We start from the raw sequence: 13,572 nt of genomic DNA, 5'->3' as shown, positions 1-13,572 counted from the left end.
CAATTAAAAGACAATTTAATAGACAAAATTAATGAATAGCACAGTAGGTGGCATGTACAATACAATAATTCAATATTACAACAAGCAACATCCATTAATTTACTGTTTTATTTAAACTTTTGTATTAATATTCAAACCGTGTTATTATTAGGATGTCTGTTATCATGTCCATACCTCGCTACACGTACCAGATACCTAAATACCTACTAGGATATACAAGGTGAGCAGAATGTGAAAAAATTTAATGGAGTACAAAATTACAGCCACGGTCAGATCAGATAAGTTGGATGACAAAACTTTTATTCTGAAACATTTGCTCATTACAACGATCAAACAAAAGTGATGTGATTAAAAGTAGGTTGCTTTTACACTTAGAGAATAATCAAACAACACGCGGCCATGGGCCACAATATGGATTTAAATATACATACATACACACAAACACACACTAATATGTATGTGCGAGTATGTTTGAGTATATATTATTGACATATTTTTTTTTACCAGCATTTACATGTTATATGCAACTATTAATGTAAACATATTTATTAATTATGCGCTAAAAAGTCTGTTAATGGATACTATTTATTATATATAGCATTTTAAAATAGGTTAATATAATTATTTATTTGTAAATAAATAGAAAAGTATATAAATATAAATATTTTACATTTTTGGTTATTGAGGAGATTTTTACTCCTTTGTATATTATCAAGTATATTATGTAATATTATGTAATATTAATTGTTAAGTCAACCAAAGACAATCTTAAATTACTTTTGATTACAACTTAAATGTACAGACCATTAGATTTCAGGTTCCTACTTCATGTTATTTCTATAACTGCCTACACTTAAATCCAAGTAATACTACTGAATTATGCTAAAAAATATTTACAATCAAAGACAATATTTGTTACAAATAAAGTAACATATTAATTTCCAAAAATAACAGTAGTGCTTATGTACAATATTTTATAAATAATAGCATTTATAATAAAAATAAAAGTACTAAACAATATCATATAAATTAATTTTTATTTCAAATCAATTTAATATTTTTATTTATGTATATACAAATTTCTTATTTTATAAAAATAAATTTAAGTAAATCTTAGTAACTATGAAGTTCATTCAACTTTACATTTAAGAACTATACACAAAAGATTCACAGTATAAAAAAAAATTGAGCAGAGGAATGTTTGATCAAGTATATATTTATAAAATATAAAAGGTATTCTTAATTAAATAATAAAATTCTGGTTAGTAAAAACCATATGGCAAATAAACAAAGTGATAATTAATACAAAATTAAATTATATGAGATTCAAGTGTAAAATTAAGTCATGAAAATCAAAAAATTGTACCCGTAAAGTTGTAAAATATGGGAACACAAATTAAAATATATTAAATACATTATAAAAAAATCACTTTACGCAAATATAAAAACCTAATTAAAATAAAAAAGATACAAAAATTAAGTAGAGCTGTTAATTGTATATTTAAAAATATAAAAACAAAGTACATAAAAAATAAATTAGAGAGCTAAGATTCATCAATTTGTACATGAGTTTTCAACTAAAACTATTTTCTTATAATAGTATACAGACACATCTTATGACAATAAGACATTGGTAACATTACTTTTAAAAGTTCAGTCGATTCAAAATTTAATTCAAAATCTTATATTTAATCATTTCCTTTTTTCTTTATAATATATTAATATTTTGAGCAAATAATTTCAATTATCGACTTGAAAAATAATAATTATGTGAAATAAATTAGTTACATAATTAAAATTCAAAAAAAAAAAAAAAATTATAATTATAAACAAGTAACTGTATAAAAACCAAATTGGTCAGAACATTAAAAAAAAAAATTAATTATATTAATAACAACAACATAAAAAAAAATTATGATTCTCATCTGTTACAAATACATTTTTTTAATAAAAGCATACAACTCCTAATGTTTAGGTAACATTTTAAGACACTATGTCGAGAGGTAAAATGTTTTGATAAAATTTACACTTACTTAAAGTCTTCGCAAGTTGTGTTTTCTTCTACTGATATTATACATCATTGGACGACAGTTGTTATATGTTGACATTGACAAAATTGGTATAGATAAACATTTGTGTTCAAATTTGTTAGAATATTCACACTTACACTCTGTGCAAAAAATGAATTTACAATGAAAACCTTTACATTCAGCTCGAGTTGATTGGGAGGGTGACCATGATGCTGGCCTTGAACAACGTGGACAAGGCACCAATTGCTGATCTGAACTTAATTTTTTGGCTTCCTAAAACAAAAATATAAGTCAATATTACATTATCTATACATAATATACTCTTTTTGTAAATACATTATTACAATAAATATGAGTGTTCTTTAGAACAGACCAATTTACTAATTTTCCAAATAACAAAATTAATCTGTACATGTGTAAGCTTTCATAAACTCATAAATATTTTGGTTAGTTGAACTATAATCTGAATTTCTTAGCAACCCCCCTACATATATTTTATTTTCTATATTCGACTTTTGCTATAAAAATAATAATAGTGTGTTTTCCATTTAAATATAATAATAATGCATACTCGTATTATGTAATATTGTAATATTTATTGATTTTATTTTATTATTCGAGCTTTTTAATTTTTGTATTGATATCAATTTTATTTTAATTCATACGCGACCTTAAATAATAAGTTGGCGACCCCCAGGTTGAGAAACACTAATCTACCACAAGTATAATAAATTAGAGAAATGCTTAAATAAATTTTAACATTTTTACTTACTTTTTGAAATACATGGAATCTGTATTTACTCGGACTGACAGGTGGACTTCTTTGAGGTAAATCTCTTTTTGATGGGGAACGCATAACATTGCTAATATTTGCTAGACATCCTTTGTTATTAAAAGCTGAACGATCTCGGCCAACATATCCACAGCGATTTTCTTTTGATAATTTAAAATACTTTTGTTTTTTTTTTTGAGCAATTGGGGAATTTTCAACAGCATTAGACCAAATTTTAGATACCATAGACATTGACAAAACGTCACTACCAGATAAAAAAAACATTATTTTTTCTATGACTGGTTGGAAATGATAACGCTCCGACAGAAAATACATTAAATCAACTTTTTCTCGCCCCTCCATAGAAGTACGTTCACAGTTCACATTTTTTGGTTGAGTGTAGTTTTTTCTTTTTAAGAACTGACTGTCATCGTTGTTTGAACTTTCATGTAAACGAAAACTAAATTGTAAGTCAGAGCACAGTTTTAATTTTTTCGTTGGAGACTCGACTTTATTGGTAATATCTTCTAATTTCCTATAGTTTTTGTCTAGGGTAAAATCATGAGTTGGTGAAGATAGTTGAAGTGAATCAATATCTGATGGTGTATGATCAAACGAAATAGATACTTCGGATATCTGACTGAGATTAGAGGAAACATTATAACTTGGGGTATTGTAACCACTGTCATGATCATCTATGCTTTTGTAAGGTGTTGAGGTAGTTACTAATGTATTGTTGTAACAAGGAGATTCTTTTAGATATATGTCTGCCATTGTTTTTTTTTTTTGATTATCTAAAAAAAAAAATTAAAAAATTATAGGTATATACTTATAAAATAATTACATTAGAAATTAAAACATTGGATAAATTATTTAGCGCTTAGGTTGAATTTTAAAAATTAAAAATGTTTATTATTCTGATTATTAGCTGTCTTAGTTTTCTATCAATAGTATTAAATTTTGTTTTGTTTTTTTATATTTGACTATTTCTGTAGGTACCAATTTAAAAACTGCCTGCTAAGTGCTAAAGAGTTAATTAATGAATAATTTTGTACTATTTGTGTTAAACATGTGCCTCAATCAATTAAAATAAATGTCAATGAAATTTGTACATTAACCAATTAGGTATAATTTGGCCTTAGCACGTTTTCACTTAGGTTCACTTTAAGCCTATCTTACCTATCTACCTGTCTATTAAAAAAAAAGAACAAATCTAAGACAATAAACAAAAATTAGAAATTAATAACTGCTAGTGAAATTTATATTATATAATATTTACAAAGTTAGTTACATAATAAAATAATAGGTAACCAAACAGAGATAGGTAATAAGTAATAACTAAAAGGTAGTATAAAATATTATTCAGAACATGTTATCATTAATTCGTTACAATAATACCGATGTGTGTGGCTAGAACAATGTTATTAACATTTTATCTCATTCTTTGAAATAAAATTCAAAATACATATTAAACACAACTCATTAAATCAGTTAGGAATAATTCAGCGCTATTCATTCAGACTTGGTGTACAACTATATAACCCTAACACCAGGGTCAAACTATTATCACCTGAGCTATTAGGAACATCCGAACATCAATGGTTGTTAGTTGTTACCGAAAAATAAGTTAATTTACATTTTCTCTAATACCTAGAGAAGTGAAAAAATTCGAAATAATGTTAATACGAATGTATTCAAATTATTTGAACTTTATATTAACTGAAATAAAAATGGTAATCATTAAATTAACTTTGAATTTTTAAAAAAACGTAAATACCTAATTGTTTTAGGTAGGTACAAGAATATTATTTACTTATTAAAAAAGTAATTGATTAACAAAATAACAAGTAGTATAAGGTATGAAGAAACATATCAAACTGCTAATTGAATAAAATATATTTTAAAAAACAATTATTTACCTACCATTAAATTAGGTACATTATAATATAAGTAGCAATTAAATACCAGATTAAAAAAAACTGTATTCTTATAAACGTTAGGCAGGTTTAAAAAATAATAATCGGCGTGTTGTTATGAATAATTTTGTTACCATTAATTATAATTAGGTACGCTTTGTCTAAGAAACCCATATCTAGGCACGCTATGACCTAAGGTAGAATGCCAGACGAGGTTGTTTATTTTGAAAGTACGAAGAAAAATAATTTTGAGCACAAGTCGACTGTCCGATCGCTCATTCAACTCATCATAAACGAGTCTTGAACGATCGGCGTTTAAAAATGTCAACGAAAAAAAATCAGATGGAAAAAAATTTGGCGGCAAGTACACGGACAAAGGTAAGTACCCTTAATCCCACGATAACATCTTCGTAACGGACGCGTCAAGCAGAAATCGAACGGTGCATGACGAAGGGTAACCGTGTAGAATGTGTCCAAGTATAATAGTGTTGATCCGCAAAATCCCTAAAGCGACAGAATCCCCGACCGCGACCCACTTATTGGCGAGAAAGTGATTTGGCGCGCTCGGCCGTTTCGACATTAATGGTTTTGCCCGCCGCGACAAACGAACCCCAAAACTGAACTCTTAACACGCAAACATTTGAACGGGACAATATGCACAACCGGTCAAAATAATAATTTTTTTATTTATTTTATTTCGCGACGAATGGACGGCGAAGGTCAAACGCGCGAGCACCCCTAACGACGCGAAATTACGCTAATTGGCGGCGGTGCGTTCAGAGCCCAGCGGATCGTTATTATAGCCCATTAACTAACTACGGCACGAGTGCCGATTAAACGATAATTAGCCGTCGATGTACATTAGTTATCATTACTTTACCTGTTCCGTCGTTGTAAGGTGGAAAATGAGACGCGCGCGCAAAACGTCCCGCCGACGAGGTTCTCAATCGCGTATAAAAACACGACGGATTGTTGTGGGTCACGCCGACGATTTGCGTCCTGCTGGCGTGGGATGATCGCTGCGGCAGCGGCACATGATAACGAATTCGGCAGACAACGACAATAATTAATATTTATTCTTCCGCGGCAACAAAACGAATTTTATCACTACTCACTAGAAATGCCGGATCGGATTGTCGGTTAGGATTCGAAACTCGGTCTCGGCTGACGGGAACCGGAGAACATGTGTACCGTGCCGCCGGCGCGCATGGTGGGGTGGACGGGCGGACGGGCGGGGACAAGGTAACAGCCGGCTGGTCGGCCAATGGGAGGCTGTGGATGCGGCGGTGGCGACGGCGGCGGCAACCGGAGTACCGCGTACCGGACACGAACAGAGCCGAACGAGCGAAACCGTACACAACAACGGTCGAAACTCGAAAAGAAAGGAAAAAAAATAAAATAATAAATTCCAAACAATCCAAACGCGTTTTCTGCGTAGTTCGTCTGATCGTCCGGAGTGCCGACGACCGGTTGTTTGTAGAATACTGAATGGATATCGCCCGGTCGTCTGAGAACAGTTGTACTATAGACACTAGTAAGATGTCATAATCCGTAAAAAAAAAAAATCGAATAATGATACCGAGAACGGGCCCCCGACAGTTAATATTGTTGTATTTAATATTATTTCGTATTTTTGCAAACATTTGTTTGAGGTGTATTTCATCCGTAGCTTTGTTAATAGGAGCGCCCCCTCCCCCGGAGGGTAGACTGTGGTATGACCACACGCAACCCGCTGTGGTGGTTTTAAATTGATTGTCTCGTAAACGGCCTTTTCGCCATTTGAATTTTGATACTACTTCAAACCTCATGGCTAGCAACCAAGTTGCTTTTACTAGTAGGAAGGCAGGAAGCTACTATTGGTATTCACCGCGTCCGTGATACTAAAATTACAAATGTATAATGCATACACAATGAGTAGGATTTAAATTCGGTGATATTAAAAACTCAAAATCAGTATATACCTATATTATATCAATCGTTATTTCTTATTTTAATATGTAGGTACCTAAACTTCCACAATAGTTTTATATTTGTACAACATTATAGTACCAATGCACCATAGACCTATAATTATGGGTCTATGATTAGCACAATACTACGTATTGTACGCTGAGATTTGTATAAATTTCCTACAATTTTCTCGGTGTAATTTTACGCCGGGGTATTCCCGCACAACATTTGGTCGTATGAAATATTATATATAGACGTGTAATGTAATGCGTGCTGATAATATTATTATTATTAGGTATTGAGAAATATCAACGTTTTTACAATAATTCGCTATCCCCGCGTCTGTTTTCCACATTCCACAATATTAGGATCGCGTGTCAGTGCCTACTGTCCATGTAGGTACATAAATATTCATAACCACCGTGGCGCAGTATAAAAGCTATAAAAATAGGTATCAGGGCGTTCGTCAGCATCCCGAGCACTATAAAATCAAAATATGCGATTGTTCGAACACATGATAATATTACGCGCGTAGAAAATTTCTGCCGTGTCGGTTCGCAAAGTATAGCAAGACTGCAGAGGCCCGTATAATAATATTATATTCATATAATGTGTATTATAATATGCATAATATTATTATAATTTAATATACTATTTAATATTATACTATCATAAAAATAATTATTATTATAATGCCAAGTGCGCGAGACGGGTTTATCGTTTCGAGACCGTAAATAAAATAACGCATACCACGCGGCATTTATACGTTTTGCAGGACGCCTATATTATTGTGCGTACGAGACAAACGTGAATTAAAATAATGTATGGCCGTCGAAATTCCGGCTTGGCTGGCTAGACCAGACGAGTGTCCGGCATAAATTAAACGCGGCCCCTCCCCACTCCCCCGCCTATCGTGCCCATTCGATTACTGTGCGTCTGTGCTGAAGGTATCCTCAATCGTACACGGTCGAACGATTTTGCCCCAACGACCCTTTTCGAGTAGACTCGGTTAAAAACTACAACAATAAGTCAATATTATTGTTTATTATTACGCCGCTTTTAACGTTGACAGTTGACTGTATTGTCCCTTGTAGACCACGAAAACAATGCAACCGGATTACGATGGTTAAGAATAACTATTGCAATAATATTGTATATTACTTCATTATGTAAATATAGTCATTATAATATGAATTGTAGTCATTTATATAAGATGCACACGTAATAAACAAACGGCGTGTAATGTCTATAGGTAGGTAATAAGCAGGTGTACAATTAATTTAGCTACCAATTTAATTGTGGATGGTAAATATTTAAGATTTAAATATTTCTAATAAAAATATAAGATCGTTCGCCACGAACCGGTACCACCAACAATAGTTATAAGTTATAACAGTAATAGGTGACAATATAACTTATTATATAGTATTTACTATTTACAAATAGGCATAACACTAATAATTTCATAAGGTACTCTGTTAGAAAAACGATCATTATTGTTCATTTAAAATATAAGAATATAATGTATTTTGTATTGTTACTGAAGTAGCATTTTCAAAACGCATATTTTTTAATTCTACGAACGTGTGCATTCACCATTCAGATAACGAAAAAATCCTTAACTTCTGAATGCTGCAGTCATAAGAATATGATTATATTTCATTACAATATGCCGACATATGCAAAATATTAAGTAGTTTTTACTTTTTTCCCATAGTAAGAAACAACGATTATCGTACCTATATATGTATATTGTATATAATTTATTATCGTATTATATAAGCCCCCAAAATACAAAATTTTACAAATTTATTTTATTTATAAATAAAAGAACATTGTCCAGTAGTTATATTCAACGTTTTCCATTGCTGGTATAAAATAGAGTATAGGCGTAAAGTAAATGGTGGAGTATAGTGCTTAGCACGATAATTTTTTTCGAATTCATTATTTAATTAATCCCTATCGTACATTAATAAATCATGGTTAGGTAGGTAATGGATATTGGATTCATTAAAATAAAAAATAATTTACTCATCTAACTGCTTGTTGACTTTTAAAAAAATAAATATATTTTTATACACTGTAGTACTAGGTAGTACACTTTATACTACCTAGTACCTATAGAGGACGGTCAGACCGTAACATAATGAAATAATTTATGATTTAATTATATTCATAATAAAAATGGATAAAATGACTAAATAATAGTTCAGATTCAGTATTTTGGATCTAACGAGTGACAACTAATGCCTTCAAAATGAAAAGTAAAAACTAACCTAACTTTTAAACCAAAGATTATTGGCTATATTCGATAGCTTCATCATCATTTGATCTTATAAACTGGAATACGGTAAGTGTGTTCAGAATAAAAAAAACCTAACCTGCCAATGCTATAATTCCGAACACCGAAATTACACGACCTGAATGGCTGAGTACCTAACTAGTAGTATACAATACGTCTCAACTATAGGGAAAAAATTTGACCGTAATAACCGTGAGATGGGTACTATATTATATTATTTTAGAGATTCAATATACATACAATACTACAATATCTAAAAGGTATCTCCAGGTAAGTAGATATTTTTATTTCTTTACCTTTTTCCACGAAGTTTGACAATCGAATAACAGATATAATGCCATGTGAGCTATCGATTGGTTACCGAGAATTTTTGTTATAATAACAAAGTAATAATAAGTTTCTAGATCGTCACTTATCACTAAAATATATAATATATTATATTATATTGATGGAAGAGTGGTTAATTCAAGGAACAAAAAAAAAATGATACAGAACTGACAAAAGTTAAGCACATTAAATTTACTTACACTACACGCGCCAAACTTGGCGGGCGGTGATGATCAGCTCTATCAACTAATTAGTCGTTATCCGTTTGTTCACAAAAACAATTTTGTAATAATTCCTATAATATGTTAATTCCCCCCCAGCCCCAACCACAAAAAAGTAGTATTAAAATCAGAAAGTAATATTAAGTTTCATGATCGATAAACTCTATTAAAATGTATCACCTCAGTAAAATACCAATTTATGACATTGACTTAACTTATTAGTCTGTAATTACGGAAATATAGACCGATTACCAACAATGCCCGTGTCCTCTCCGGCATTACAACTGACATCGCTCAGTCATTACCTATACATTGCCGAAATTTATGGTAACATACATATTACCTACGATTTACAAACCTGGGTCTAAAATGTGTTAATCGGAAACTGTTCTTATTCAACTATTCTTACGTAAATTTGTGTTCAGCAAAACTAACTATGCTAGCTTTAATATTATGTGAATTGACTTATTATCAAAATTAAAGGTATAAAATAATATGTATTATATATCTATGCGGCGGAATGCATTGCACTCCTCAAGGGAGTCCAAGTAGCCATTCAACTGCCCGATCCTACTATTAACATTTGTACATATTCGCTCAGTGCTCTTCACAATATTAAATATAACTTTCACTCACGCACCCTAGTAATTAAAAAAAAGAACATAATTGAAAATGCCAACAAGAACATACAGTTTATATGGACACCAGGCCATTATGGAATAAATGGCAATGAAAAAGCTGACAAAGTAGCTCGTGAAACAGTTAATAATCCTATGACGGAAATACACACCTACTCCTCACTCATTGACATCCATAGGAAATAGGAATGTTAGCACCTATTGTACCAATTTATGGAAATCTGAATGACAGCGTACACTAAACAATAAACTCAGAGAAATCAAAAATACTTCTATACACTGGCCTAAGCCCCATTCATTCAATCACAAAGATGAAGTAGTTATTAACAGTCTACGTATAGGTCACTCAAAGATGTTCCATGTATGCGCCGAGAATAACCTGTAATGTTCCAAACCTGCTGAGAACCTCGAGCAAGGAACCCGTAGCTTTATACTCAACCCCCGCCTTGTCTACTGTCGAAATAATACGAAACCAGAAAAAGCCTAGAAATGTCTGACAACCTCTTCCCGAAGCCCTTAGGGCCTGTTTTATAATCATAGTTTAAACCTCGGTTAAACCCAACCCACTGATTTTACCAGCCGAATTCGGTGGTTTAACTTTAGTTCAACGATTGTAATACAGGCACTTAGCTCAAACCAAGACATCACCATCAAAATAATCACATTTATAAAACTTATTGATATGTACAACTTAATCTACGGAAACCATTGCATTTTTAGGTAGTATTTATAGTAATATTTATTTTGTTATAAGCTAATAAACTAGTAGTTGATGCTGTATTGCTGTACCACGAATAAGAAAAAAAACATTATCCGTATTTATACGTTGGATTGTTTAGGATAATTAAATTGTTATGCAAGTTACAAGTAGACGGTGAATATGTTAAATATACCTAACAATTCAAAAATGCAATTACGTTCTCTTAAGGTAGTTATGCTGATAATCAGCTTACAATGCTCCAATACTCGAGAACATTTTTAGCCCCCTCCCTTTTTTGTAACGATGTCAATTTTGAACAAAAAAAATTGATATCTAATATCAAATAGTTCTTGTAGATGCTACATCCGCGTGGCGTATGTGTTGTCTCCGTGTTACATAGCAAATATGCGTTCAGCAGTTTCAATTTTGTGTTTTTAGTGTTAATATTACAGGGAATTGACTTATAATTATGCTTAAAATTTAAACACGATTTATGTTTTTTTCATAATTTTAATTTTTAACGATGTAAAGGCGTTTTTAAATTGTGATATCTCACATACCTACTCATATTATTATCTCGATTTAAAATTAAAATTTCGTTAAAATAACCGACGTAAAAAGCAGATAATAGGACATTAAAGTATGATAATAGAACATATTATACTGCAATATTAACACGAAAAACACAAAATTGGAACGACTGAACACAATTTTGATGTTATTCATAAGACAGAAACAAAACAGCAGGTGTGTCGTCCATGTTAGTTATACCCCAAGGAATAAATGGTCTTGAACGAAAATATCTTAGGATAATTATAGGATCTAGCATTATTTTAAAATTCCACAGAAATACTAAATACCTATTAACTATATTATATTAATAGAAATACTTATAATGTAGGTGGAAAATTAATATCGATCGGGTTAAAAATTGGAAAAATGATTGGTACCTATTATTTCAAAATAAAAGACAAACATAGACACTTAGATGCTAAAGTGAATTACGTAACCTAACCTAACCTAACATTTTGTGGTAAAAAATGTATGGACTAATATATTTCATTTATTGGGCATAATTCTAAAAAAATAAGGTGTCATCAGACTTGTGTCCATTTGGACTTATACCTTGAACCAAATAAGAGCGCACCAAATTTACGTAAGAAAATCGGTTTTGCCCGTGGTCGCCCGGTGCACTCTTATTTGGTACAGAGTATAGTTTCAAAGTTACAGCGAATTGAATCATTGAAATATCGTGGCACAATGGGTGACGCGGGGACTAAAGACATGGTAATCTTCGCTGGCTGTATAATATGTGCTTTGAATTGTACTTTTAACAATTTTGTTTTAACTCCGAGACGGCGAGACCTACCTAAGGTAGAGTTTTACATAACAAGTTGAGCTCGGTCAAGGGATGTTTAAGATTTTAATTGTCCGAGCGAGTGACCACGCCCGGTGTATATTATGTGCTTCTAATTATGAAAAAAAAACTTACATAGGAGCTAAACTAGCATTGTTGCTTGAGTTTAAATTTAAAATTGTTATTAATATAATATACCTAGTTATGTTATAAAATTGTTATTAATATAATATACCTAGTTATGTTATAAAATTGTAATGACTAATATCATACTAATATTATCGAGAATATTATACAATAGTACTACGCATTTTTCATCAATAATAAATGCCAACAATTAGCATATGCCAAAAGGCAATCATATCAATTTTTAGCGTTTTATATTGAATAAAGTTTATTCTATCTCCTTAAATAGTAATATAATGAGTTTTTAAAAAATTAAATGCAAATTACGATCTAAAGTAAATAACTCAAAAACTAATTGTATGACAAGCAATATTATGATAAATTAATAAAATAAACCTTAATGTAAACCTTAAAGGTTACACATTTACCGTTATTCAACGTGTGTAGCTGCATTAGGTGTAAATAAAATTATAAATAACAAATTAGTCGACGCAATGATCGCGAAAAGTACACGTTTTCCTAGCACTGCGTGAAGCACGTTCGAAATGCGCAACCGACAACGGACCAAGGTCACGGGAAATTCAAAATTAAGCATGCTGGGTGACACGTCTCCCGAAACTAATGTAACGACTACCTACCGGGGCAACGGCGGGGGCGGAAAACGTGTGAAAATCCGTCAACGTCATTTCTGTGTGGAAGACGACGAGAAAAAGCGATACGGTGAATAGTGCATGTTGTGTAAATAAACGTGTAAATAGATAAAAAAAAAACAAAAAAATGATACGCAGGTAAGTATGTAACTGGCGTGCGGTCTCACCTATTCATTTATCGACCAATAGTGGAGACAATGACCGTTATGACGACGTAACGGCCGACGACCGTCGTTCTGTTTGATTTTGAATGGCCAACTGCTGAACGCTTCCGGCCGTCCTCCCGATGTCTAGGCAAACGGACATAGCATAGTATACTAACGGACGTTTCGTACTTTCGTAGCGATGGTCACCGCCACCGTTGTCTGATTGCGTCGCGTACTGCGGGCGGAAATACTGTGAATCGTCGTCGTATGACTTTACGTGACTGGGACGCGACCGGGCGAACGGCACATTCAAAAAAATGCAAAAAACTGCCGTCCGTATACGCTAGATGCTGCTAGCTGCTGCTGTCCGACGACGGTTGGTATCGGTCGGTACGAGCACCAAACGCTTGTCGATTGGTCGGCGTCGGCGGCCGTCG

General features: G+C 32.1%; 2 protein-coding genes across 6 annotated transcripts in view; one reads left to right on the top strand and one right to left on the bottom strand.

The window, feature by feature from the left end:
- LOC100165015 (sphingomyelin phosphodiesterase) overlaps positions 1–662 on the top strand; it is a 32,208-nt gene extending 31,546 nt beyond the window's left edge. For 3 of the 4 annotated variants that reach the window (XM_016801321.2, XM_003241853.4, XM_001942619.5), the window contains exon 12: positions 152–662. In XM_016801321.2, coding sequence (XP_016656810.1) covers positions 152–224 — 73 coding nt within the window. In that variant the 3' untranslated portion in view covers positions 225–662. The remainder of the gene's footprint in view (positions 1–151) is intronic. The other variant, XR_001678842.2, reaches the window with a different exon arrangement.
- On the bottom strand, positions 568–13,430 carry Fbxo5 (F-box only protein 5). 2 transcript variants are annotated; one of them, NM_001163347.1, is given in 3 exon segments: positions 568–2,303; positions 2,803–3,596; positions 5,599–6,285. In NM_001163347.1, coding segments are annotated over 2 exon segments (1,044 nt in total). In that variant the 5' UTR covers positions 3,577–3,596; positions 5,599–6,285; the 3' UTR covers positions 568–2,033.
- Positions 13,431–13,572: the final 142 nt, after the last annotated feature.

The sequence above is a fragment of the Acyrthosiphon pisum genome, chromosome A1, assembly GCF_005508785.2.
Source record: "Acyrthosiphon pisum isolate AL4f chromosome A1, pea_aphid_22Mar2018_4r6ur, whole genome shotgun sequence".
In the NCBI taxonomy this organism is placed as follows: domain Eukaryota; kingdom Metazoa; phylum Arthropoda; class Insecta; order Hemiptera; family Aphididae; genus Acyrthosiphon; species Acyrthosiphon pisum.
This window is presented reverse-complemented; position numbering and strand designations above follow the sequence as displayed.

Excerpts from the sequence above, each read along its gene's own strand:
- Fbxo5 (XM_016801279.2), bottom strand. The coding sequence starts at position 3,576 with ATGGCAGACATATATCTAAAAGAATCTCCTTGTTACAACAATACATTA. Across the intron at positions 2,304-2,802 it reads GATTCCATGTATTTCAAAAA|GAAGCCAAAAAATTAAGTTC; the intron begins GTAAGTAAAAAT and ends TTTTTGTTTTAG.